At 45.6% G+C, this 27,052-nt stretch overlaps 1 protein-coding gene across 5 annotated transcripts; it reads left to right on the top strand.

The window, feature by feature from the left end:
* The first annotated feature begins 1,028 nt into the window (after positions 1-1,028).
* SPC24 (SPC24 component of NDC80 kinetochore complex) lies at positions 1,029-25,087 on the top strand. 5 transcript variants are annotated; one of them, XM_068272206.1, is made up of 6 exons: positions 1,029-1,177; positions 7,726-7,923; positions 13,165-13,311; positions 17,184-17,286; positions 18,344-18,420; positions 24,673-25,087. In XM_068272206.1, the coding sequence occupies exons 2-6, from the start codon at positions 7,761-7,763 to the stop codon at positions 24,777-24,779; spliced, it is 597 nt and encodes a 198-aa protein (XP_068128307.1). In that variant the 5' UTR covers positions 1,029-1,177; positions 7,726-7,760; the 3' UTR covers positions 24,780-25,087. The 5 variants fall into 5 exon arrangements, with proteins under 5 accessions (XP_068128307.1, XP_068128308.1, XP_068128305.1 ...); XM_068272207.1 differs by having other exon boundaries at positions 1,029-1,226; XM_068272204.1 differs by lacking the exon at positions 1,029-1,177 and adding an exon at positions 1,295-1,353.
* The last annotated feature ends 1,965 nt before the right edge of the window (positions 25,088-27,052 follow it).

The following is a 27,052-nucleotide window of genomic DNA, read 5'->3' as shown; positions in this document are numbered from 1 at the left end:
CTTACATCTTCAGCAGTACTTCACGGAGTACGTAGTCATGTCACTGACTATCCTCTGAGGAGCTTACAATCTAATTCTCCCATAGTCTAATGTCCTACCATATTATTATGTATTTATATAGCACTGCCATCTTCTGCAGCACTTTGCAGAGAACATAGTCATGTTACTGACTTTTCTCAGGGGAGCTCACACTCTAATACCTACCACTATTTTGTGCGAGAGAACACTGGCTAATGTGTGTGGTTTTTTTTTTTTTTGGGGGGGGGGGGGGGGGGGGACATTTCCTACTTGCTTTTTTAAGGTCACTTTACTTATACCCAGGGAGAAACCATGGTCCCACTGACTTTGGGCTGCACTCTTACTAGGATATTTTAATTGGCCACACCCACTGTGTTATGGACACGCCCACTGCATTCTGTGACCACGCCCATTTTTCGCCGCAACGTTTTCCTGGGGGGGGGGGGGGGGGGGGGGCGCCGTAGGTTTGGGGTGCCTAGGGGAGCCCAAACCCTAAATACAGCCCTGCTGCTCATTATAGACTGTCTGTTCCGTAGTTGTGCACAGTGAACACATTGGAAACTTTTGGCTCAGCTCAGCACAGCTCAGTAACTTTGCAGGCACTGTGATTGCAGTGCAATATGATCCTCCTGCACTCGCTCTAAACAGCTGCACTTATCTTCTGGGAATGCTTTCTTTCACTGTGCGACGTTTCCATTCAAGGTATACAGATGAACATGTAGGTGAAATATATGTAAAGCCTATGATTGCAGCATGTGGGTATTGTGTGCAAACAAACATTTCTGCTCTCTGCTCGTCCCTCCTCCCTTCTCTGTCCACTCATTGCCCTCTGTCCATCTTCTCCCCTTCTCTGTGTGTCGACCCCCCTCTCCTTCTCCTGTCCTGCTAGTCATTTCACCCCCGAATGCTTCCCTTGTAAAATGATCCGAGATTCGGATCAAAGATCCGGATCTTTTCAATGATCCGATTCGAATCATCCGAATCATTGAAAAGATCCGAACTTCGCACTGCAGAGTGACGTTGTGAGGGAAGACAGCCAGGCCCACCCTGTTAGGAGGCGGACTGTCCTCGGACTCCTCCCCCATAGCGCAGCTGTCTCTGAGGCGACACATATCCCGACACGCTCCGGGCTCGGGAATAGCGGCAAGGCAACGCTCAGGTAACGGGACGGCAGAGGGGCGACCCGGACACACACGTCTATCTGTGAGGTAAAGAAGCTGCTCTAGTAACCGTCGCCCGGGTCACGGCGGGAGGATTCAAACGGTTGTGGGCGGAGAGGAGTTCCTGCGATGGGATAGGACGGCTGCTGAGCGGGTGCTATGGTTACGGTTGTCAGTAAGTGCGCAGAGCAAAGTGATTGGCTGAAGAGGCGGGGCCGGCAGAAGCGGGGAAAGTGAAGGCGATGAGTGGTGGGGTTTGGTGTTGTGTTATAAAATAGAGTAGATTGTGCTATGCTGTGGAATGTGCTGGTTGTCAGTCAGAGATATGACCTTATGTATGTGTTTATAGATTATGACATCCACAGAGCATGCAACCCTGGTTCTTGTGCCCCTCTCTTCATAAGGGCGCTCTGGCATGTCCGGTTTTTAGGTGATGCTGCTAAACATTTCTCTGCAAAGGAGCAGCAAAACAAAAGTTTGCCTCCTAAAAGGCCCACTTCACATTAGCGTTTTTTATGGATCGGAACCGAAACGCATACTGTACAAACGGAATGGATGTGAATGGATCCAATGCTATGGATCCTTTCACATGCGTATGTACAGATACGTTCCGGTGTTTAGCATATAAATGCTACTGAGCATGTGCAAAGGCATGCAGATCATACATTAACCCCATAATGCCCATCAGCAGCATTAACCTTTTCAACCCCAGTTAGCTGCCTGTGTGCTGATGTGCAATCTCCAGTATCCAAGTGGACATAGAGTTAGAATAAAAAGTTGTCCGAGCGAAGCGAGGTCCGAGCGAAGCGAGGACCGAGCCCGGAGCCCAGCGAGCGGGCAAGGGGACACTGATTCTACTAACAAAGGGTATATCACTTTAAATGTATGCTGTTTTGTCAATGTATGCTAGTTAGTTGGAACACCGGTCCACGGATATATAAAATATGCTGCAGGCCCTAGTTTTCCGGATCGCTCTGCCCAGCGGAACGGATCAGGACAAAAATACTGCAGCATTGGGGCAATGGGAAACGTAACGGACCGTTCCACGGGGTGATGGGGGCATGTGCTGATGCAAATCTAACGGCGGGTGGGTGAGGGAGGGTTTATACATATGGGAGACATGTACACTCCAATCTGAATAATTGCAAATACGTTCTGTTCTAAGGCCTGGTTCACATTAGCGTTCTGAGCCAAAAGGATCCGGTGAGCGGATCGGGTCTCCGCTTCACTGAATCCGGATGGCTCAGTCCGTAGCTCGGTTCACATAGTGTAAACAGATCTGATCAATGATTGATCGGATCCGTTTTCACTCAGCAAATACATACCTAATTTTCAGTATTACCGGCGGTAGAGGATTCCGTCTTCTTCAGCGTCATGTGACTACATGACACGCTGTGTAGTCACAGCGGAAGAAGAGAAAGCCTCTACCGCCTGCCACTACTGAAAATTAGGTATGTATTTGCTGAGTGAAAACGGATCCGATCAGATCTGTTTACACTATGTGAACCGAGCCACGGACTGAGCCATCCGGATCCGGTGAAGCGGAGACCGGATCTGCTCACCGGATCCTTTTGGCTCAGAACGCTAATGTGAACCGGGCCTTAGAACAGAACGTATTTGCAATTATTCAGATTGGAGTGTACATATGTCTCCCACAATGCTGAATATGCAAATTATCCCTTGTTCCTGAAAGCTAAAAGAACCTCCAGAACCCCTGGAATGCAATGATGTCAGCTTGTTAATTATACAGAGCCACAATAATCCACCATGCATATACTGTAGACCGTGTCCAATGAGTTTTTGTTCACCATGAGCTTGCTGGGTAATCTGTAACTTTGCAGAGAAGCGATTGGTATTGGTTCCTGTCGTTGGACTAATGCATCACGTTTCAACCACCACAGGGGGATATGGAAGCGCAGCAGTTACCTTGAAAATGAGACAGGAATAGAGATGTTGGCGAACAACTCCCCAGTGAACATCTATGGGCAATACTATTTCCAGGTCGCAATGTCCCAGAGTAGTATGCATGCCTGTGGCCTCACACGTCCATTAGTGCGCATGCCTAGGTTCAGCGGTGCGCGTCCTTGATTCGTGACATCACACATATGTGCAAAGTGTGCCCGGCCACAGGTGCGCAATCAAGGATGCATACTCCAGGACATTACGACCTGTTAGTAGTACAGGACCAGCCTGCTCATAGCTATTCGCGGCGAACAGCTCGCCTTGTTTACAAACCTCTCTAGATGGGAAATGGCGTGATCAAGCAGAGCAATTGTGTGAACGATGGGAAAAAGATTGGATGCTAGTCTACTTTAGGGGACCCAGCAGGAAATGTAATAGGGAACAGTTCTCCAATCACAGCACCCTCAGAAGCACAAACTATGAGCGCAGTGGTCGTCGTTTACCATAGTGAAACCGTCTGTGTAAACTGGGCCTCTCACACTTGCCAACTTGTGATCAAATGCAATTTTGTGTATGTACTACAGTCACATGGTATGCACGTCGGAGGTCTGTTTCAGTGCGAGTTGCCTTTTCCTAGCAAAGATTAACCTGATGGGAAATAATGCGTCATGTGAAAAAACTACATCGCAATGCGCATTCATTTTTTTTTTTCTTTTCTGTGAACGATAACGTCCAGTTTCATGTAGTCTAGAGCCTTTCAAGCTTTGCTGGACTTTGGAACTATAAGACTTATTTCGCATTTTTACAGAACATTTGATGAACTTTTTTTTCACTATTACCGCCATGTTACCGCACTAGTTTACCGAAGTTTACAAGCATTCAGTAAAAATGTTTATGAGTGTGGGAAAAAAAACACGGTATTTTACAATGGCAGTAATTTTCCACCATAAGTTTAGTTACTGTACATGGTATAGTGAAGCGAGGCCATTGTGTGGTGCGTCATAACTCACCGCACATCAGTGTGAAATGGCCCTCAAGCTGGTCGAATAGTGTAGGCGTAGTTATTACTACAACCTGTCTGAAACATACAAGTTTCTAGAGGGTGGTGCCATTGGAGAACTGTTGAAAAGCAACCAATCACATTACAGGAACATCCCTATGAGGCCGCCTAAACCATGATAGTGAGTACATGGCGTCCCCGGCACAGGGAGGGCCGAATGACTGCTCCCCCTGCTGCCACTGAACTAGGGGTGGTGTTAAATACTATTCCCCCTCCCAGTTGTTGGAGGGAGATGTAATTCGGGGTCTGGCAGCCGCCAGAGCCCCGAATTACTGATACGCGAGGTGCATAGCATTGTTGCTATGACGGCGCTGAAATATCCTGATTCACATAATAATAGGAACTAGTATGGTTGAGGTGACCCATTGGGAAACCACATAGTGAAACTGCTGCTGCTCACTATTCCTACTGGAAAAGTCACCCCTGATCCTTAGCCTGATCCAACACTGACATTTGGCACGTTGTGGTCTGACGCAGACGGGAGCTTTTATTGCGCCGTTGTTTTCGTGTCAGTTCAATTAGAACTACCGCTGTTAATCGGCGTTGCACCGCAACATCCCGACATCACGCCGCAGATCATAACGCTTGCAGAAGCCGATTTCCTGCAAGCGTTATGTAATGTGAAAGAGCCCCTAGGGTAGGAACCCACTAGGGCGTTTTTGGCAGTATTTTGGGATCACTGGCGATTCCCAAAAACGCTTTGCCAATGTAAGTCAGTGAGAGGGAACCCATTAGTGCGATTGTGATTAGGGGCAATCGCAGGATATGCAGCATTTTGAGCGCGTTAGCGCTCAATGCAAAGTATATAAGCGCTGCATAAATTGCTTATCAAAGAGATTATGCAGCGCTTTGGGGGCCGAGCGATTAGCATTAAATAAAACTTTAATATACTTGCCAGGTCTCTGTATTTCCTTCCTGTGTCCGTAGCCCTGCCCCCTAAAGGAACAGATCACAGGCGCGTCATAGAGAAGCACCTGTGACCTCTTCCTTTAGGGGGCGTGGCTACGGGCGGAAGAAGGACCCCTGATAAGTATGATAAAGTTTTATTTTTAAAAAATGCAAATCGGAAGCGCTGTACATGACGTGGATCCAGGTGGCCTGGTAGGACAGCGAGGGACCAATGGGCCTAAAGGAGGCTGGAGGAAGCCCCAGGTATATGTTATTTTTTTCCGTTGATCTCAGGTTTACTTTAACCACTTCCCGACCGCCTAACGCACAGAGGCGGCCAGGAAGTGGAGCCCTGAAGGACCGGCTCACACACAGAGGCGGCGGTCCTTCTAAGGGCATGGGCGGAGCGATCGCGTCATCCGTGACGCGATCCTCCGCCCGGGATCGTTACTCGGGCATTTTGTCTCCGCTCGCCGGCCACTTAGCAGAGCCGGCGAGCGGAGGAATCCGCATAATTGCCCAATCAGAGTGTATAAGGCACTTTGTTAGGTAAACAAAGTGCCTTATACGTGCTTCCTCCTCGCCTCGTGGTCTCATTGTTCCAGAGACCATCAGCGAGGAGGAAGCACTTTGTAAGTGACACTGCACGCAGCTTGATTTTGCCCACAGCCTCCCTGATCACCCACCCCAGGCCTCATACCCCCCCCTGATCACCCCAGCAGACCCCTGCACCCCTGTAAAACCCCCACCTGCCACTAACTAGCGACGCTGCCCTTTAGTTTAGGTCCCTAACTGCCTCCTAGTCACCCCTGATCCCCCCCCCCTACCTTTAGATCACCCCCACACCCCATCCCAGACTACCCCCCTGTATACTGTATACATCTGTATACAGCTACCTTACCCTCTGATCCCCCTCTGATCACCTGTCCATCACCCCTCAGCACCCCCACCCATCAGAGCAGACCCTAACTGCCCCGCGGGGGTAACCGATCACGTGCCCAGGCCCTCGATTGCCCTCATACCCCCCTTCTGATTACATCCCCTGCTCTTTGTTTACATCTGTCCTCCCCAGCAATCACTAACTGATCTTTGATCAGTAACCCCCTGTGTCTGCCTCTCATCAGATCAGGACTCAGTCTGCCCCGTGCGGGCTCCTGATCAACCCCCCACCCCCTCAAATCGCCCTCAGACCCCCCCCCCCCTAATCACCGTCCAAGTGCATTGTGTTCGACTGTGCTGCACTTGTATTCGATTATGCTGCGCTTGTATTCGATTGTGCTGTAATTGTATTTGATTGTCCCGTGATCGGCTTCGATTGCCCCGTGATTGTTTGATTGCCTGAGACCCCACTTCCCACCACACCCAACCCCCCCCCCCCACCACCACCTTCCGAGTGCATCAGATTTGCTTGTGCTGTGATTGGAGTCGATTGTGCTGTAATTGTATTTGATTGTCCCGTGATTGACTTCGATTGCCCCGTGATTGTTTGATTGCCTGAGACCCCACTTCCCGCCACACCCAATCCCACCCTCCCCCCATCACCTCTGTAAATGGACAATTGTGTGTAAAAAAAAAAAAAAAAAAAAAATTAAAAAAATTGTCATTTACAGAGATATTTCTCCCACCCAGCATGGGTATGTGTAAAAATACACCCCAAAACACATTATACTACTTCTCCTGAGTACGGCAATACCACATGTGTGGCACTTTTTTGCAGCCTAACTGCGCTAAGGGGTCCAAAGTCCAATGAGCACCTTTAGGCTTTACAGGGGTGCTTACAATTTAGCACCCCCCAAAATGTCAGGACAGTAAACACACCCCACAAATGACCCCATTTTAGAAAGTAGACCCTTCAAGGTATTCAGAGAGGGGCATGGTGAGTCTGTGGCAGATTTCATTTTTTTTTTTTGGTGCAAGTTAGAAGAAATGGATTTTTTTTTTTTTTTTTTCCTCACAAAGTGTCATTTTCCGCTTACTTGTGACAAAAAATAATATCTTCTATGAACTCACTATGCCTCTCAGTGAATACTTTGGGATGTCTTCTTTCCAAAATGGGGTCATTTGGGGGGTATTTATACTATCCTGGAATTCTAGCCCCTCATGAAACATGACAGGGGGTCAGAAAAGTCATAGATGCTTGAAAATGGGAAAATTCACTTTTTGCACCATAGTTTGTAAACGCTATAACTTTTACCCAAACCAATAAATATACGCTGAATGGGGTTTTTTTTTTTATCAAAAACATGTTTGTCCACATTTTTCGCGCTGCATGTATACAGAAATTTTACTTTATTTGAAAACTGTCAGCACAGAAAGTTAAAAAAATCATTTTTTTGCCAAAATTCATGTCTTTTTTTGCTGAATATAATAAAAAGTAAAAATCGCAGGAGCAATCAAATAGCACCAAAAGAAAGCTTTATTAGTGACAAGAAAAGGAGCCAAAATTCATTTAGGTGGTAGGTTGTATGAGCGAGCAATAAACCGTGAAAGCTGCAGTGGTCTGAATGGAAAAAAAGTGGCCGGTCCTTAAGGGGTAGAAAGCCCTAGGTCCTCAAGTGGTTAAGATGTGTACACACATCCAATTTTGATTGGCCCATTTCACCACTTTTACCATTGCAGTCTGGCGTAGCAGTTTATACCGATTTGATGAGGAAACCTGCATGTTGTGATTTGATCATATTTCCTTTTCATTGACAGATCTATTCATCTGTCCACCTACTCCGCAAGGTAAAATGTTTCATGAACAACAAGGCTGTATGGACGTGATCCAGGAGATGGTCAAGTTCTTGCTTTTGGACAATGCAGCTGCACCATTGAAGAAAAGCCTGGACTGGCAGGAGGCCATGATTGACTCACTGATGGACGCAGAAATACAGACCTCCGATCTGATCAGAGGTGCTTGTCTTATTTCTGATGATTTTGCTTGATGCAGTAACAAGGGGGGGAATGAGGGATTCTGCTCATACAGCATCAATCAGACTTTGCTTTGCTTTTCAGGCCTGTAGGCCCAAAAAGTTTACGAAAATCTGATTGACAAAAGTATACAGGCAGGCGCTGATTATTTAGTATGTTAAAAGGAGACTTAAAGAGACACTGTAACTCGAAAAACGTCCCCTGGGGGGTACTCAGCTCTGGAGGGGGAAGCCTCAGGATCCTAATGAGGCTTCCCCCGTCCTCCTCTGTCCCATGGGGGTCTCGCTGCAGCCCTTCAAATCCGGCCCGACAGCCTGTTCAATATTTACCTTTCCAGGCTCCAGCGGGGGCGCTGTTTCGGCTCTTCTGACGGAGATAGGCGGAAATAGCCGATCTCCGTCGGGTCCGCTCTACTGCGCAGGCGACTTGCGCCTGCGCAGTAGAGCGGCCCGACGGAGATTGGCTATTTCCGCCTATCTCTGTGGGAAGAGCTGAGCCTGCGCTGGAGCCACGGAGGTAAATATTTACATCGCTGCCGCTCCGGGAGGATTTTCGCTGCCGCCGTGGGACCGAGGAGGACAGGGGAAGCCTCAATAGAATCCAGAGGCTTCCCCCACCCGAGGTGAGTACCCCCCAGGGGACGTTTTTTTTTTTGTTTTTTGTTTTTTTACAGATTTTCTTTAAGTCTAAAAATAAAATTAGTTGAACTTACCTGGGGCTTTTTGCATCCCTCTGGAGTCTTCCTGTGCCCACGACACCAGTCCAAGTCCCATGGCTAGCAGTGTTGACCCCCGCAATGCTGGGCGGTTGCCGTCAGTCGGTGGCTACTGCGCATGCTTAGTCCTGGGCCGTGCACTCCCTTATTGCGATTCCACATCCGTGCATGTGCAGTAGCGTTTTCTGCGTACTACGCATGCACAGAACATTCTCGACTGCGGGAGCGCAATGAGGAGGCTTGTGGGCCAAAAGCTTTGGGGGGGTCACCGCTGCTGGCCGGAGGGACTTGGACCAACATCGTGGGCACAGGACGGCTCCAGGGGGCTGCAAGAAGCCCCAGGTAACTTCAACTCCATTTTTAAAAAAAATAGATTTTAGATTCCCTTTTAAAGGATAGGTGCGAGAAGAAAAAAAGATCTACTAACCTGGGGCTTCCTCCAACTCTGGCAGCCTATCTGTCCCTCTGTGCAGCTCCGGTGTCCCCTTCTGCGAGAGCGCAGAACTCTTCAACCCACGTGAGCACGATCGCAAGCGGTGCAGAAGATGCCGACCTCGGCATCTACAACGGAGGGAATCCCGGGACACCGGAACTGTAGCGAGGGACAGATAGGCTGCCGGGGACTGGAGGAAGCCCCAGGTAAGTAGATATATTCATTTTTTTTAATTTTATTTTTTTTTTCCTTCTCGCACCTGTCCTTTAAAGCAGGGCTTCGGAGTCGTGGAGTCGGGCAATTTTGGGTGCCTGGAGTCGGAGTCGGGGAAAAAATGCTCCGACTCCTAATGAATTTGTAACTGTAATTAAAATAGAAAATATGATAAAATGTTCTATTTCTCAGATAATAGTCATTAAAAATAATGTATATATACAGTAATAGCTTAGTCCACAAAAATGAAATAAACCAATCAAAATTAGTTACTTGGGCTGCTTCAATAAAGCAGTCTCGGTATTTTTAAGGTCAGATATACATATCTGATTGTGACTGTATATATGATGTGTACACAGGAATCTCTTATATATACTAAATAACATCTATGCTGTAAGAATAAAGCCTGATGTGTAGCTGTGTCACTAATACAGATGGTCAATGAGATGGAAATAATTCTGCACTGATGCTGATTTATGCAAATGTATGCACTCTCTTTGCTGATGAAATCAAATAATTTGATATGTTGTTAAAATTTGGTTTGGTGACTACAAATTAAAGGGTACCTGAGACGGATGAAAAGTAAAGTTTTATACATACCTGGGGCTTCCTCCAGCCCCCTTTAGGCTAATCAGTGCCTCGCTGTCCTCCACCACCCGGATCTTCTGCTATGAGTCCTGGTAATTCAGCCAGTCAGCGCTGTCTGGCCGCATGCCGCTCCCACAGCCAGGAACATTCTGCACCTGCGCAATAGTGCTGCACAGGTGTAGTATGCTCCTGGCGGCGAAGTGTGTGCATGCGCACTAAACCAGACTGGCTCAAGTACCTGGACCCATAGCAAAAGATCCAGGTGGTGGAGGAGGACAACGAGGGACTGATTATCCTGAAGGCGGCTGGAGGAAGCCCCAGGTATGTATAAAACTTTAATTTCATCTCTCAGGTTTACTTTGTTACACAGTAGTACTATACTCTACATATGCACTCCCCACAGAGCTGCAGGGAATCCACTGAGAATGCTGTGCACATTGAACACAGAGGTGTTGTCTGTCACCCATAAACCTTGTTCAGATTGTGCATGAAGAATGTGTAATAGAGGAAGAATCTCCTCATTCCCCTGCAGAGTACCTGCACATCACTCTTACATGTACCCACAGTCACATTGTCTAGGGCCTGATCCATGTTCAGATTGTACATGAAGAATGTGTAATAGAAGAAGAATCCCCTCATTCCCCTGCAGAGTACCTGCACATCATTCTTACATGTACCCACACTTACATTGCCTATAGCCTGATAGATGTTCTTTGTTCCGGTTTGTACCTTTTACAAGTACTCTTACCAAGGACTAGTTTTAGTCTAAAGGGAATAAATATAGTAGTCTACATATCCTTCTCACTTCAGTTGTCTTGTAAAATTCCTAATCGTTGGCAGTTAAAGAGGAACTCCAGTGAAAATAATGTAGTAAAAAAAGTGCTTCATTTTTTACCATAATTATGTATAAATGATTTAGTCAGTGTTTGCTCATTGTAAAATCTTTCCTCTCCCAGATTCACATTCTGACATTTATTACATGGTGACATTGTTACTGTGGGCAGGTTATTTAGCTGTTTCTAGCTGCTCTGTCTGTTAGAGACAGCTAATAACAGCTATTTCCTGTCTCTGAACATTGTTACATTGTGGCAGTTTGCCAGCAGTACCGCGGTATTCAGAGCCTCTTGTGGGAGGGGTTTCAGCACAAAATCAGTCACACAGCGCCCCCTGATGGTCTGTTTGTGAAAATCATTGTCTTTCTCATGTAAAATGGGGTATCAGCTACTGATTGGGAAAAAGTTCAATTCTTGGTTGGAGTTTCTCTTTAAGAGACAAATTTCATGTTAAATACTTTTAAGCAACAAAATTGTAATATGCAAATTAGAGGAGTCGGAGTCGTGGAGTCGGTGGAATCCTAAACTGAGGAGTCGGTGGATTTTTGGACCGACTCCACAGCCCTGCTTTAAAGAGAACCCAAGGCTAAAATGTATTTAAAAACAAACAAACAAACAAAAAACACATATTTATCTAAGAACCTGAATGCTTCTGAGGTGATTCATTTGAACAGGGGACAGCTCTGGAACCATTCTAACAAGAAAGGACAGGGAAGGCTCTATAGCAGGGGTCTGAAAACTCTTTAGACCAAGGGCCATATCACCATTCTTGATAGTGATAGGGGGCCGATCTAACAAAATTAAACACAATGTTTGCTGATTGCCTTAGGTACACTATGCCTGTGATATTTTGTCAAATAACAAATTTCCAAGGGAAATAACCCGAATACCATGTACAGTTAGCACAGTGGCAGCTGCTAATCAGTGGCTGCTGCTGTCACAGTGGCGGCTGCTAATCCGTGTCTGTTACTGCTGCTGGCCTAGTGGCTGCTGCTAATCAGTGGCTGTTACTGCTGCTGGCACAGTGGCAGTTGCTAATCAGTGCCTGTTACTGCTGTTCGCATAGTGGCTGCTGCTAGTCAGCGGCTGGTACTGCTGCTGGCACAGTGGCAGTTGCTAATCAGTGCCTGTTACTGCTGCAAAGGGGGAGGACGATGGTAAAACAAGGTGGTCCCTGCATGTGACACCGCAGCTACAGCTTGCGGGCTGCATGGAATTAACTGGTAGTGAGCTTTGGGCATCAGCAGAAAAGACTCAGCGGGCCACATTTGGCCCCTGCCAGACTTTGAACATGTCTGCTCTATAGCATCCAGAGCTCTCTATAGGTATTTGACTTTTTTTTTTTTTTTTTTTTTAGCTCTTGAGGACTGCAGGGCTAAGCCCCCCCTAGTGACCAGGCAATTTTTAGTTTAAAAGGCCACTGCAGCTTTAAGGCCAAGCTGCAGGGCCGCACAACACAGCACACAAGTGATTTCCCCCCCCCCCCCCCCCTTTTCTCCCCACCAACAGAGCTCTCTGTTGGTGGGGTCTGCTCGCTCCCCCCCCATGTTTATTTTTTGTTTAATAAATATTATTGTTGCCGTATTTTGAAAAAAAAACCCCTCTTCCTTTAAATCCCTTCCTTCCCTCCCCACAGCCGGCCAATTACGGCGATCGGCTGTCATAGGCTTCTGCCTATGAGAGCCGATCGCTCTCTTGTCCCCCCAGGGGGACAGCCGTGTCACACGGCTGTCCCCAGTGCAGCGCTGCTGCTGATCGCAGCGCTGCACAGAGTAAATAGACGGCGATCACGCCGTCTAACAGTCTCCCGAGCGGCAATAGCCGCTCGGAGACTGAAGGCGGGGCGGAGCTCCGCCCCCCAAGCAGGAGATGCTTGCGCGCGATCTCCTGCAAAACAGAGCCCCAGGACTTTACGCCAATTGGCGTTAGGCGGTCCTGGGGCTGCCGCCGCAGCCACGCCTACTGGCGTGACGCGGTCGGCAAGAGGTTAATGCTCCTATATAGTTGCTTTAAGCTACATACACAGTTTAGACTCCTTTTAGCTGAAATTATTACTCCTGATTGTTTCGGACAAAAATGTAGTGTATACAGGTCTCCCTGATGTCTCCGACCTCCCTTTTAGCAATGTGACTGGACAGACGGCCCTCATTGACCGCTTTCCTCTCAGTGCAAACTGTACAGTGTTCTATCCTAAACTGTTGCCTAAAAAGTAATGATCAGATATCAGGTGTGTAGCTTTATATGTGAGACTATGCATTTTTCCTAGTTTAGATGTCTAGCTTGTAAAGGGGTGTCCTCTTGCTCTTCAAGTTGACTTTGCTGCGAGTGAATACAGTCATTGTTCATTGCTGTCCATTAGTATCAGTTAGAATACGTTTTAGCAATGTTTAGTGCTTTATTTTAATTTTAAAACCACATCCTGTTTATGACCATCTTTTCAGATGTTCTGTCTGTGGAAGAAAAGGTTGCCCAAACGCTCCTGGAAACAGAAGAAAGCAAGCAGAAAGTGTCATCCAAACTTCAGAAAATTGAGCAGGAGTTGCAGAGAGTCTGTGAGAAGAACTCCGCCACAGAAACTGACATAAAATATCCTTCAGTAGCAGAGCAACAGTAATAGTATAGTGAAAATTTATGTGCTATAATAGGGTATCACTAATCGTGTTCTCAAAAAATATAATTGGCAGCAACGCTTTTATTCCAGGTTCAGAAATGCAGACATCAAACCAACATACGTTCCGGTGATACCTTTAATGACTAACGGTACAGGGCTTATAGCAAGCTTTCTAAACATTGAGGCCTCGATTCATCAAGACTTATCGAATCAATTACCGACAGCTCGGTAAAATACCGAACTCGATAAGTTGATTTTGGGATTCATCAAAGTTATCTGTTAGCGAGCATTCGGTAATGATGCGATAAAACGAAAGAAAGGGCAATTAATTAAAATGAAAGTGTGCGTGGTTTAGCGTTACATTTAGGATTAGTTATCTCCTTCACTGCTCTGTCGTTATTCCTGTCAGATCATTGCTGACAGAGAAGATGGAGCCATTTGAAGTGGTTATGTATCAGCTGAGAGTGATTCAAAAGCGCAGAAGGGCAAGAATAAGGTCTTGAACCATATCAATTTGCAAGAGAATGGATCTATTTGCTATACCAGGACATCTGCATTTCTCTTGAATCATCTTGTAAGAGAACACAGGCAGTGCCAGGGTTAACCAAATTGCTAGCTGCACTACATTTTTTCAGAAAAGGCTCCTATCAAGCCGTAGCTGGTAAAATTGGGATTGTCCCAAGCCACTTCCAGAATCCTGGTCCAGGTGTTAAGCCCAATTCTGAATGTTGCAATGTGGTGTTCAAAGGACTGCCTGTTTACCCACAATTCCATGGGAATCTTGTGGCCTTGTGTTAAATTACCGCTGTAAAATGGAAATATCGACATGTTACAGCATTGTTATCGATATTTTATCAAAGTCAAACCGAATGTAGAAAAACCTTGATGAACACAACTAGAAATCGATAAACTTAGAATTCGGTAATTTAACGAACTGGAAAAAGTTATCGCAAAGACAATGATGAATAGAGGCCTAAGTTTCTTCTTCAGGTATTATACAGAACTGGATCAGAACCGTACAATAAGAAGTTTTGAATCACATACAGACTTATATATGATTCTGTAGGCTAAATCTGACATGATGTCACACAGTTGTGCCCCCTTTGAAATGTAAAGGACTCCCTCACTGTTTAAATCTAATGCACTCTGGCAGCAAGGAAGAAGTACCATGATGTTTCCATGGTGATGCACACAGCTGCTGAGAGCAATGCAGAAGTTTTGGGAGTGCATAAATGGGCAGATGTACAGTAATATGTGAGTGCAATGGCCTCTACCTTCTGGAAGGAAATAGCTGCATTTACCTGGGGGGCAGGATGAGGGGCTACTGAATGGCAGGATTAGGTCGGGAAGTACACTTATTGGGTACAAAAAGAAGCCAAAACGATGTCTTGGTTAAATTTTTAGCAAAAGTTTTTTAAAATACACAATTTAAAAGTATAGTTGAGCTGAAGCTCAGGTATAAAATTAAATACCTACCTAAGGAGAGGGAAGCCTCTGGATCCTAATGAGGCCTCACTCGCTACCCCCATCTCAGAAAACCTGTTTACACAAGTGAACAGTGCAGGAAGCCTGCTAATATTGACTGCTAGTAGAAGCAAGCAAGGAAGGGTAGAATGAGACAGAACAGAAGCAATCTAAACTAAAGCCTTCTAGACACACGCTTACAAGGCATTTTGCTCATCAGAGATCGGGACATGATCAGGCCTGAGGCTGTACATACTCGTTAGTAGCCTGCAGGCTAGCGACACTTTATTTTGCTATGCAGGGGATAATGGTGCTGCTGTACACATTTTAGTATCTTGGCTGAGTTTCATCTAGCGTGTGCACTAGGCAATATAATCACAATGTTTATCCCACTAAGGCTGTAGACACACAGTGATTGCTTTTTTGAGAGCTTTTCTAACCATCAGCGATGTCTAAGTGTTTTTTTTTTAAAAACTCTCCCATTGATCTAAAATTGCCACAATTACGATTTTTCCAAAAAATCTTTGATGCAAGTCAACGATAGTTTAAAAAAAAAATTAAAAAAAAATTCAGCGCTGATGGTCAGAAAAGCTCTCAGAAAGCCCTCACAGTGCGTCTCAGGCCTTAGTGTATCGCTGGTGTAACTAGCATTTTTAAATATGTGGTATAAGGAAGTGGGCCAAATTTTTTTTTTTTTTCCAGACTACATGGTGGTGTGCCATCCACAATAAATAGGGTACCAATAGTGGGGTAAAATGTTTAGGTCAAAAGGACTGCTGTGACAAGTGCTCTGCTTTCCGAGAACTTGGGGGGGGGGGGGGGGGGGGGGAGATGCACACGGCAGACACACAGCTAGTGGCAGACGGGCCGCAGCAGGAGGCTCGGCGGGCCAGATATGGGCCACCAGTTGGACAGCACTGTTCTGGAGGGTAGTGGCTTGGAGACACTTGGAGAGTAGCCTAAGAGGTTAACAGATGAGGCAGTGAGCCTTAAATTCTAGCTAGATATCAACTTTATAAGCTTGTCTGTAGAGTTGTGTCTTGAGGGTTCGTTTGAAAATTTCTAGGCTTGGAGCATGACGGACGGGGAGTTTTCTACATTAATGATAAATATAGGTAGCAGTGTTCTTCCCAGAATTTTTTTCCAGCCGGGTGGCATGAAATGGTAGCCAGGTGGCGTGAAATGAGAATGCACGACCAGTGCTTCTGTGAGCAACTCTGGTTACAGCATCGGAGGAGGTGAGCCGATGACAGCCGGGTGGTCACCAAAACTAGCCGGGTGGAGCACCCGGCTAAAAGACCCTGGGGAGAACACTGGGTAGGGAGAGGAAATATTAATTTTATTCACTTTAAGTTTGAGGGAACTGAATGACATGAATGCAGAAACCGCAGACAAACAGCCAGGGACACGAGATAAAAGTATAGACAGGTCAGGAGCTGAAAGACATATTTTGGTGTCCAGCATAGGGTTGATACTGGAAGCCAAAAGAGCATTTAGTTGTCCCGGGCCATGAGTATATAGAGAGAAGAGGACCAAGGTCAGAGCCTTATGGTACACCAGCAGACAGCAGGTGTGGGGAGTAGTTGGTATTGGAGTAGGAGAGAGTGAAAGAACACCCAGACAGGTAGGAACAAGTCCAAGAATATGCTAGGCTCTTGACACCCAGTGATGAGTGTCTGGAGAAGCAGAGAATGATTGACAGTGGCAAAGGAAAGGTCAGGGAGTGTTTGTACAGAAAATTGGCCTTTGGATTTTTAACCTCCTTGCCGGTTATTCAGAGCTCAGCTTGGGGTAACCTGCGTAGGAGTATTTCTCAGGCCCCGCTGAGGCGATTTTTTTTTTTTTTTTTTTTCAATTTTTTTTTTTTGTTTGTTTTTTATTTATTTTATTTTTTTACTGCACGCAGCTAGCACTTTGCTAGCTGCGTGCAGTTTCCGATCGCTGCCGATTCGCCGCTACCCGCCTCGCCGCCCCTCCCCCCCCCCCCCCCCCCCCTCCAGACCCCTTGCGCAGCCTGGCCAATCAGTGCCAGGCAGCGCTAAGGGGTGGATCGGGATTCCCTCTGACGTCCACGACGTCATCCCGCTTGGTCGCCATGGCGACCGGGGAAGCCCAGCAGGAAATCCCGTTCTGAACGGGATTTCCTGCTTAGGGGATGCCGCTTGTCAGCGGCTATCATGTAGCGAGGGGGTTAATATGCACCCAGAGAGATTTTTCTCAGTCAAAATGTTCCTTCCTGAAATCTAAAGTGTGTACAATATGTAGATTATCTCCTTATAAGATTGGGGCTGTGACTTTTTTCATACTTCCTAAAGTGGTTTTTTTTTTTTTTTTTTTTTTTGTGCCCAGTTTGTGACTTGTATTTTTCCTATACATCATTAACATTTCTCCAAAAAGAAATTGAAGACCTAAAGTTTCTGGAAGAAGAGATTGGAGCCGTGGAGAGAGAGGCTCAGGAAGATACCACTGTAGTGATCCCTTCAGCATTGTGAGTGCTGTCATTACAACACTGGGACTTCACACTATTCATTCTTCTCAATGTGGAGAGCTCGGGGGAGGAAATGAACCTCTGCCAGGTTTTTATTGCTCTCTGAGTCCCATTTGGGGACTTTTATCCTCCCTACCTTTCCTGTCTTGGTAACAGTCATCTGACTTCAGCATATTACATGCTGATCACACAGCTGGTTTCCTTAGACACGCACATACATCTAAGGTGAAATGCACCACACCTCAAGCGTTATTGATCACCATCACGGTTATTCACTTTGATGGTAGTGATTTTATAGCCGATGCCACCAATTCTACTCAATTTGAGTCTTGAACTATCTGTCCATCAGGTTTTGGGATGCAGTTTCAACCCATATTCACATCCCAGAACTCTAGTACAGCAAAAGATGGATTAAGGTGTAGTGGGGCAAATTAAAGATGAAACAGCAGCCATGTCAGTGTGACTTAAAATAGGCTTCATTCAGATGCAGGATCAAAGGCAATAATAGCCTTTTGAATTTCTCAGCATTATGTTGTCAGCAGTATTTCCTCAGCCAAATAGAAGTTGTTTGTCTTTTGTTTACCTTTCAGGAGAGCCTGGGCTGAATTAAACTGTCTAATTTGCATAAAGCAATGGAATAAAATGGGACCTAAGACAAGTTGTTAGTAAGACTGGTAAACTATGTACCAATATTTATCTAAGCATATAGTTTCAGGTACGCTTCAAAGATTTTCGCAGTCAGATAGGGAGCGAGATCGCAGTCCTTGTCTAAACCTCTGTGCAGACATTTAAGAATTGTCAGATCTGATCGCTATTTGCTAGATCTGGTCTCAAGCGGTTTTCTACATGGACATCAGTTTGCCTACAACCAGTCCTGCATCTTTTCTTTCTCCTTAAGATGTGATATGTGTGTTTGAATTTGCTTCTTTGTTTCTAGATGCTTTACAAACGTGTTTTTCTTTAATTGTGACTATGCTGCACAAATACAGTATAATGAATGCTTTTAATAATGAAAGATGTACTATAAGCACTCTTATTACTACTCCGTTCTTTTCAGGTATGTGGCTAAACTCTTTCATTTTGTAACCAAGATTGATTGGGACTACAACTGTGACTCAACACTTGTCAAAGGCAGTATCCTTTCACTACATCGTTACCCAACCATTGAGCTTGACCGCTGTGCTTGTTCTGTGACTCGTCCGCTGTGCTTGTTCTGTGACTCGTCCGCTGTGCTTGTTCTGTGACTCGTCCGCTGTGCTTGTTCTGTGACTCGTCCGCTGTGCTTGTTCTGTGACTCGTCCGCTGTGCTTGTTCTGTGACTCGTCCGCTGTGCTTGTTCTGTGACTCGTCCGCTGTGCTTGTTCTGTGACTCGTCCGCTGTGCTTGTTCTGTGACTCGTCCGCTGTGCTTGTTCTGTGACTCGTCCGCTGTGCTTGTTCTGTGTCTCGTCCGCTGTGCTTGTTCTGTGTCTCGTCCGCTGTGCTTGTTCTGTGTCTCATCCGCTGTGCTTGTTCTATGACTTTCCTATCCATGATTTTCCTATTGTGCTCGTTCTTTGACTCAACCCTTGTACTTGTTCAGTGTGTCTACCATTGTGTTTGAAAATAAAATCTTATTTACCTGGGGCTTCTATCAGTCCCCTGAGAATAAATCTCGCTTCAGACCTCAAAGATAGCAGGGGCATGCGTGCCCCTGCTAAAACGCCGCTATCTCGCCGCTAAACGGGGGTCCCTTCACCCCCAAATCCCCTCCGTGCAGCGCATCCCCTCTTCCTGGTTGGGGCAGGGCTAACCGCCGCAGCCCTGCCCGACGCGCGTCTGTCAGCGCGTATCTCTGCCTCTCCCCCACCCCTCTGTCTTCCTTCACTGAGAGGGGCGGGGGAGAGGCGGCGATGCGCCGCTGATAGACACGACTGGACAGGGCTGCAGCCGTTAGCCCTGCCTCCAGGAACGACCAATTCCACGACTAACATTTGCGGGTGAAGGGACCCCCGTTTAGCGGCGGTTTAGCAGATGCAAACATGCACCTGCTAACTATGAGCTCTGAAGCGAGATTTATACTCGCTTCAGTCTCTTTAAATGCCATAATTAAGTTAAAATATTTAGCTTTCATCAGAGCTCCGAACATTTTTTTTGGGAGCGAATAGGTGATAGGGGGAACCTCACCACAAGCCTTCTTAGCATTATATTGTCAGCAGTGTTTCCTCAGCCACATAGAATTGGTTAGTCTTTTGTTTACTTTTCAGGAGAGCCTGGGATTAATTAAAACTGCCTAATTTGCATAAAGCAACGCAATAAAAAGGGACCGAAGACAAGTTCTTAGTAGGACTGGTACACTATGTACCAATATTTATCTAAGCATATCGGGTCAGGTATGCTTTAAAGATTTTTACAGTCAGGTAGGGAGTGAGATCGCAATCCTTGTCTAAACCTCTGTGCAGACATTTAAGAATTGTCAGATCTGATCGCTATTTGCTAGATCTGGTCTCAATCGGTTTTCTACATGGACATCAGTTTGCCTACAACCAGTCCTGCGTCTTTTCTTTCTCCTCAAGAAGTCCGCAGCCTCCCCAATCGGCTTCAGTCGTCGCTATGGTGACGATCGGAACATGACGTCATGCGCCATCCCGATCCTCCCCATAGTGAAGCCTGGAGGTGATTGGAGAGGCTGCGCTATCGCGTGATCCCGGGGGTGGTACATATAACGGTGGCGATTGGGGGGGATTGGAGCAGAGCAGAGGGACTTGGGGGGCACAGGTAGCTAGCCTAGTGCTAGCTACCAGGTTTACAACAAGTGGTGTTTTTTTTTTTTTTTTTTTTTTTTTTTTTTTTTATTCAGAAAATTCCTCCCGGGGCCTTGTAATCCTCTTCTGCTACCCCGAGTGTAGGTCGAGGTTACCGCCAGGAGGGTTAAGTGGGAACAGGCCCTTAAAGGGAATCTGTAAAAGAAAAAAAAAGCAGCCCCTGGGGGTACTTGCCTTGGGAAGGGGAAGCCTCTGGATCCTAATGTCCTCTTCACCTTCTGGAATCCAGCGTTACACCCCCCCCCCCCCCCCTGCCGCCGCTGCTGTCAAAGTGATCACTACGATCCGACGGCGATTGTAGTGATCAGCAGCCATACGCGATAACTGCTGATCACTGAGGGGAGATGCCAGCTGTCATATGACAGCTTAATCTCCTCGCTCGGGTGCGCACAATCGCGTCAGGACGGTTCTTTAGCGTGGACGTTGAATCAACGTCAGGTCAGAACTGTATCACCACCTGCTGGACGTTGATTCAACCTACGGCGGTCCCCAGAAGGTTATAGTTGGAGTTGCTGCTCTGAGGAAAGATGCGTTGCGGTGCTAGTAACGTACCCATTGCATCCTTATAAATGGCATACTTGGCATTTAAGCCCCTGTTTATCCTTTACTTGGACTTATCTGTGTTGGCTTCATTTGGCCTTTTTTTTTATTGATTTTAAGAAAATATTTGTATAAGTGGAGTTGCAGCTGCCAGCATGGTTGCTCTGTGTGGTGGCGTATGTCATCCCTCTGTGAATAGACGCCTTTGTTACACTCTGACCCAAGCCTGGGCATCTCTTATGAATAGGCAAAGATTTATTTACACAGTTCAGGCAGATTACTAGGAACTTGCGCATAAAAAGGCAGGTATTTGCTTACAGATCAACATTTCTTTGTACATCCTGTCTTACAAGTGACCTTGTAGTGAGAGGGATATGGAGGCTGCCATATTTACTTCCTTTGTGGTACAGAAGCAACTAAAGCCAAAAAGATAAGCAGGACAGCAGCATTGCTTTTAAAAGGCAATACATTGTCAGCTTCCATATCCCCCCACTACAGGTCTGCTTTAAAATCAGATCAGAAGAGATATGGAAGCTGCCATATTTATTTCCTTTTAGGCTGCTTACACACCAAGACGTTACAGGCGCACGTTAGTGCGCCTGTAACGCTCCCCCAACGCACAGCAATGTAACACAAGTGGGCTGTTCACACAGCCCACGTTGCGTTACATGTAACGCTGTACGTTCTCCGCAAAGTGCAGCATGCTACGGCGTTGGAGCGGCTATAGCCGCGTTAGACTGTTTGCACATGCGCAGTGGGGGGCGGAGAGGAGGCGGGGAGAGCCAGCTACAGTAGCCGCGCACATGGCTACTTAATATTCACTGCACTGGCGGGCGCTGATTGGCCGGCGGGACCACGTGATGCGGAGTGTCTCGCTCCGCATCACGTGGACCCGCTGGCCAATCAGCGCCACTCTGGGAGACATTATAGGAAGTGAGCCGCCTAACGCGGCTCACTCTGTCGGCTCTTGCAGCACCATAGGTTGTGTTAGGTGCACGTTATGCGACCTTAACGTAGCACCTAACGCAACGTCTTGGTGTGCAAGTAGCCTTAAACAATGCAGATTTCCTGGCTTTCCTTCTGATGCCCTGTCTCTAGCCATAGCCCCTGAATAAGGATGCAGATCACATGTTTTTGACCGAGTCTGACTAAATTGGCTGCATGCTTGTTTCAAAAACCAAAAACATCAGGACTGCCAGGCAAATGGGATTATTTAAAAGGAAATAAATATGGCAGCCTTCATATATCGTTGCACTTCAGATTCCCTTTGAGTTAAGGTCTTGAGCAAAAGAGAACTGCACATTAGGATTTATGGCAAATTCCTGTTCACACTAAGGGCTCTTTCACACTTGCAGCTGACAAGCCGTGAAGTCACCGCCTGACAGCTGCTCTCTGCACCGTCCGGGCGCTTGTTAGCCAGCCCTATGACTACTACCTCTTTAAAGTGAACCAGAGACGAAGCACCATCATGTAATTACTATATGTATCAGTGGGAACATTAGAGAAAACACCTACCCTGCTTTCTCTTTCATCCTTCACTGCTCAGCCTGCTTGTTATCAACCCTGATAAAATCCCTGATTGAACATTTAGTCTGGCTTTGCTCAGGAATCATTATAGCCGAGTCTGTCTTTTTTCAAGCCCAAGCCTGCCTCCTTCTGGCTCTGCTTTCCTGTTCTGTATACTTGCAGCATCACAGAGAGCTGTAATGAGATGGGAGGAGCTGCTGGTGTCTGCTAACGTAAGGGCATTTTGAAAATGTTTTTTTTTTTTTTAATCTATATTTGTTAGTCGTAAGAGGTTTTTTTAGAAATGGTGATTTTATTTTGCGCACACAGCCCACTAAATAATGCTTTTCTGATGAACTGTATTTTTTGCGTGGAGTTTTAGTACAAAAATCACTAAAAACGGCACACCAGTGTGGTGAAAATACCAGGTTTAGTATTTATTTTGTAAAATCTATAGGGGGAAATGTTTTGTTTTGTGCCAGTGTTCATCTCTGGTTTGCTTTAATTATGTGTATGGAGTTTAACAGAGACCTGAGTAGTAAACTGTCCCCGCCCCTTCCTGCCTGATTGGGCTGCTCCAATTAGCCATCTGTCCTCACATGCGATGGGAATCTCTGTTGCTTCCTGTCACTCAGCTGGGGCAGATGTGGTGAATCACACTGTAGAGCAAATTACTCATAAGGAAGAGTCAAACATGGAGTACACCTTCTAGACTAGAAAATAAAACCAGTTTGGGCTCAAAATTGTTTTCAGACTTGGAATACAAAGGTCATTTTTAATATTGGTTCACCTTTATCGCAAGTTTTTAGCAAGAGTAGAATTTTGCTTTAAAGGAAACCAGAGACGTTTTATATAGCAGCAGCTCCCGGGGCTCCCTTGCTGTCCTCCCAGGTGGTCCAATCTTCTACTATCTTTCCCTGGACTGTGCATGCCCCATTGTGCTCCCATTGCTGGAATGTTCTGTGCCGTACTGCTTGCACGGGGGCGGGTGCTTCCGGCGAATGGAGCGCAAGGGGAGGCACGAGGCCAGGCTTGCACAGACCTACCCTGTTGTAAGGCAAGATTATAGAAGAACGGACACGCCCGGGAGAATGGAAGGGAGCCCAAGGTTACATGGGGCTGTAGGAAGCCCCAGGTGAGTATATATGCTATTTAAAACATCTTGGGTGCACTTTAAGTCACATGGAAGCAGTTTCCCGCTTTTTTTTTGACAAGGGGAAGCAGTCTGTCCTGGACAGATTTATGATGAACAGGAATTTGCCATAAACCCTAATGAGCAATTCACTTCTGCTCAGGACCTTGACTTATAGGCAGCTGAGCATATTTTATGACCTGGTTCATAAGGGAGGTTCGTAATGGAGTGTGGCATTGGGGGGAGGGGGTGTTGGGGTGAGCGTCATTATTTACCCATGGGGTGCTGCACCTCTAGCCCCCAGTCTATAAGGGATCCACCATGTTCTCCGGGGATAGACCACAGCTGCCAACCTTTCAACTTCCTGGCAGTGTCGCACACGCCCACTGCAATGGCTATCATTCATAAAGCGTTCCAGCATGCGGAAATGCTAAAAACAGCCGACTTTACTGAGCACTGAGCAAAATGTGTATTCATAAAGGCTGTTTCCCTAGCAGAGCGATAAATTACCGCATTGTGCGGTAATTCTATGCGGAAATGTAACAAAATGTAAATTCATAAAAATTAAGGTAAGCGGACGGGGATTACCGCTCCCCTGGATGTAGCAATAGGCATGTGAAATACATGTAAGTGAATGGGACGGACCTCCCAAGCAGCAGCAGAGAAAACACCGCATGGAGGGACACGGCCAGCTTCTCCTGTTTCCGCATGCCTACCGACAGCCTACCGCTAGCCTACAGCGGGATATCTCCGCACTCCTATCACAACTAGAAACATTTTTATGAATGACCACCCAGAAGGCTGAAATACCGACAGCGGTGTTTCCCTGCACGGATTTACCTTACAGACAGTACGTTCATGAATGATAGCCAATGTGTGTTGGGAGATGTACAGTAGTCAGTGGATGCCCCAGAGATGGCCCAGACAGATGGGCTTGGCTGACAACACTTTAGCTTGTGTACAGGTTTTTGTATCCAATGTTGTTTAAAAGAAACCGGAAGTGAGGGATATCATTGCTAACATTTTCTTTTAAACAGTGCACATTGCCTGGCTGTCCAACTGATCCTCTGCCTCAAATACTAGTAACTATAGAACCTGAACAAACCTGCAGATCAGCTGTTTTGATTGGAGTCAGACTGGATTTGCTGCATGCTTGTTTCAGGTGTGTGATACAGACATTACTGGCCAGAAAGATCAGCAGAAATGCCAGCCAACTGGTATTGGTTAAAAGGAAATAAATATGGCAGCCTCCATATGCCTCACTTTAGGTTCGATTTAAAACACAGATGAAAAGGTATTCAAATGCAAATTAAATACCAACTGCAATGTACTCGGGTCATAATTCTGTTTTTAAAAGGTGTTTGCTTTGCGTTGTGTGTGTTCTTTACTTAACACTAATCTTCAGTCCACCATGGAGGAGAGGTAGCTCAGCCGATCTGCATCGACAGCACCCAACACTCCAGGATATTCATCTGTGATCACCTATGGAGCCTCCTGTCCACAGAATGGTGACACAGCCTGCAATGGGACTGAATACAGGAAGGTTGTCCTTCCATTACCTAGGAAGTTCCAGCAAGTCAAGCAGGGGTGCTGGGGAAACGTCCTATGTCAATGTTGTGTGTTTAGGTTAGAACTGTTTTCTATTGTATGCTTGAACACTTATCTTTTAAAAAAAAGTATGAATTCTGCCCCACTTTTTATGTTGCACTAAACTCATATATTTATGTACTGCCGGTTTATAGGATTCCACATTTTATTCCACGTTTCAGGTTATTTATATCTTTGGCAATCTCATTAAATGAACTTTAAGAATTAGAGAATGTTTCTTTCCAGCAATTTTTTATCCATTGCTGATTGGTCAGAAAAGCAGAAGCACCATAGACACACGTTCAGTTGCTCGACCAGTGTGTTCTCTGTGTCCAAAGCACGTTTTCGCTGGTCCTTGTTTACGTCAATCAGTGGGCTTCACATGTATATGGTGCAGTATGTGTATGTCCCATCAGTGTTTACCAGTAAACAAAGACCAATAAGACGATAACTGGTGGTTCCCAATCTGCAACATAATTCACTTCAGATTATGTTTGTCGATCAGGAGGGAATATTGGCTTGTGTGTACTCCGATATAAGATAATCACAAATGCATTGCAAATCACAAATGCATTGCAATGGCGCTGTATACTCATCAAATTGCGGTAGTGGAGAATAGAAGGAATGCAATTGCACAGGATTGCATTTCTTAGTGGAAAACAGCCCTATATGTCCTTTTGCATATTATTTTTGCAAATCATTTTTAAACTTTATTTTTCCCTTCACTTATCTACAAAAAAACAAACAAACAGTGAAATCACGTAAAAATGGGTTTGAGTCTCCGAGTAGTGAATTGGCAGTTAATTGGAAAGCTAATAAGATGCAAATAATTCCAATTTGATGCATATTATATTTGTTTTTTTTGTTTTGTTTTTTTTAAGCAAATTATGCATCTTGAAGATTGACCAATCAAATTCCACCTTGATGGCATTTAATTAGTCTTTTTTGTAAGTGACCATCCCTAGTGACAAAATGCTTTTATTTGCTGTTTTTTAATTCTTATGGAAAATGCATTCATATTTTAAAAACAGAAGAATCAAAGTTATTGAGTATTTTTATAGCGCTGACATCTACCGCAGCTTTGTACAGAGTATATTGTCTTATCACTTAACTGTCCCTCAGAGGAGCTCACAATCTAATCCTTGCCATAGTCATATGTCTATGTATGTATCGTGTAGTGCATGTATCGTAGTTTAGGGCCAATTTAGGAACTGTACTAAGCTGAGGAACAGAAAGAGCTGAGAAGTGATCACTAGATTTTAATATATCAATTTAGCAGCTGTGTAATAAAATGCAATGTCAGCTTTCAGAGTAGATAAACTGTACTTTGGGAATTTGTAAACAGACAATATGAGGCCCAGTGCACATTGAGCGGTTTTAGGTGCGATCCGCCCGCCGCATCCGCCTGTAAAAACGCTTGGCTAATGCATTTCAATGGGATGGTGCACACCAGCGGTTTGAGTTTTTTTCCAAACCACAAACGTGCCTCCTGCTGCACGTTTGCGGTTTTCTGAAGCGTTTTGTCCTCAATGTAAAGTATAGGAAATGCAAACCGCTCTGAAAAACGCTAGATCAGAGTAGTTTGCCAGGCGTTTTTGTTACAGAAGCTGTTCAGTAACAGCTTCACTGTAACTATATAGGAAATCTGCTACACAAAAAACGCACCCAAAACCGCTAGGTATGTTTAGAAAACATCTCTAAACATGCCTAGAATCGCTCTGAAATCTGCTCCAAAAACTGCTAGCATTTTGTGGGTCTGCTACCGGTTTTGGTGTGCACTGGGCCTTACTTGTGCACAAAAGCACAAAAAAATACAAATGATGCCAGATATGGAAAATTCATTTATTGCTGCACAGGTGCATTTAAAAGCTCAAACACAGAAATGGTTAGCCAGGATACAAATATATATTTACAATAAAGTTACATATACATTAATGTACAACTGCTTCCTTCTAAAAAGAAAAAAGGTCCCTGACAATTTTATTGCAGTTTTTTTTTTTTTTTCTTTTTTCCTGTATATGAACACCAGGGGGAGCCCAATATCACGTTATGATAGTACTGTATGTGGTTACCTCCAGCTGTTTGTGATGTAAAAGAAGACCTGCATCATTTTACATGGCTTACCTTTTTCATGAGGCATTTCTAGAAATCCGTCCTTGCGAATCAATCATGGTGATTTATTCATAAGGATGAATTAC

The sequence above is a fragment of the Hyperolius riggenbachi genome, chromosome 3, assembly GCF_040937935.1.
Source record: "Hyperolius riggenbachi isolate aHypRig1 chromosome 3, aHypRig1.pri, whole genome shotgun sequence".
In the NCBI taxonomy this organism is placed as follows: Eukaryota; Metazoa; Chordata; class Amphibia; order Anura; family Hyperoliidae; genus Hyperolius; species Hyperolius riggenbachi.
The sequence above is the reverse complement of the archived record's forward strand: the minus strand, read 5'-3'. Positions and strand labels throughout refer to the sequence as shown.

Bases quoted from the DNA above. Each gene is read 5' to 3' on its own strand.
- SPC24 (XM_068272204.1), top strand. The intron at 13,312-17,183 runs ATCCTTCAGTAG...CATCATTAACAT, and splicing joins CACAGAAACTGACATAAAAT to TTCTCCAAAAAGAAATTGAA. The intron at 17,287-18,343 runs GTGAGTGCTGTC...CGTTCTTTTCAG, and splicing joins GTAGTGATCCCTTCAGCATT to GTATGTGGCTAAACTCTTTC.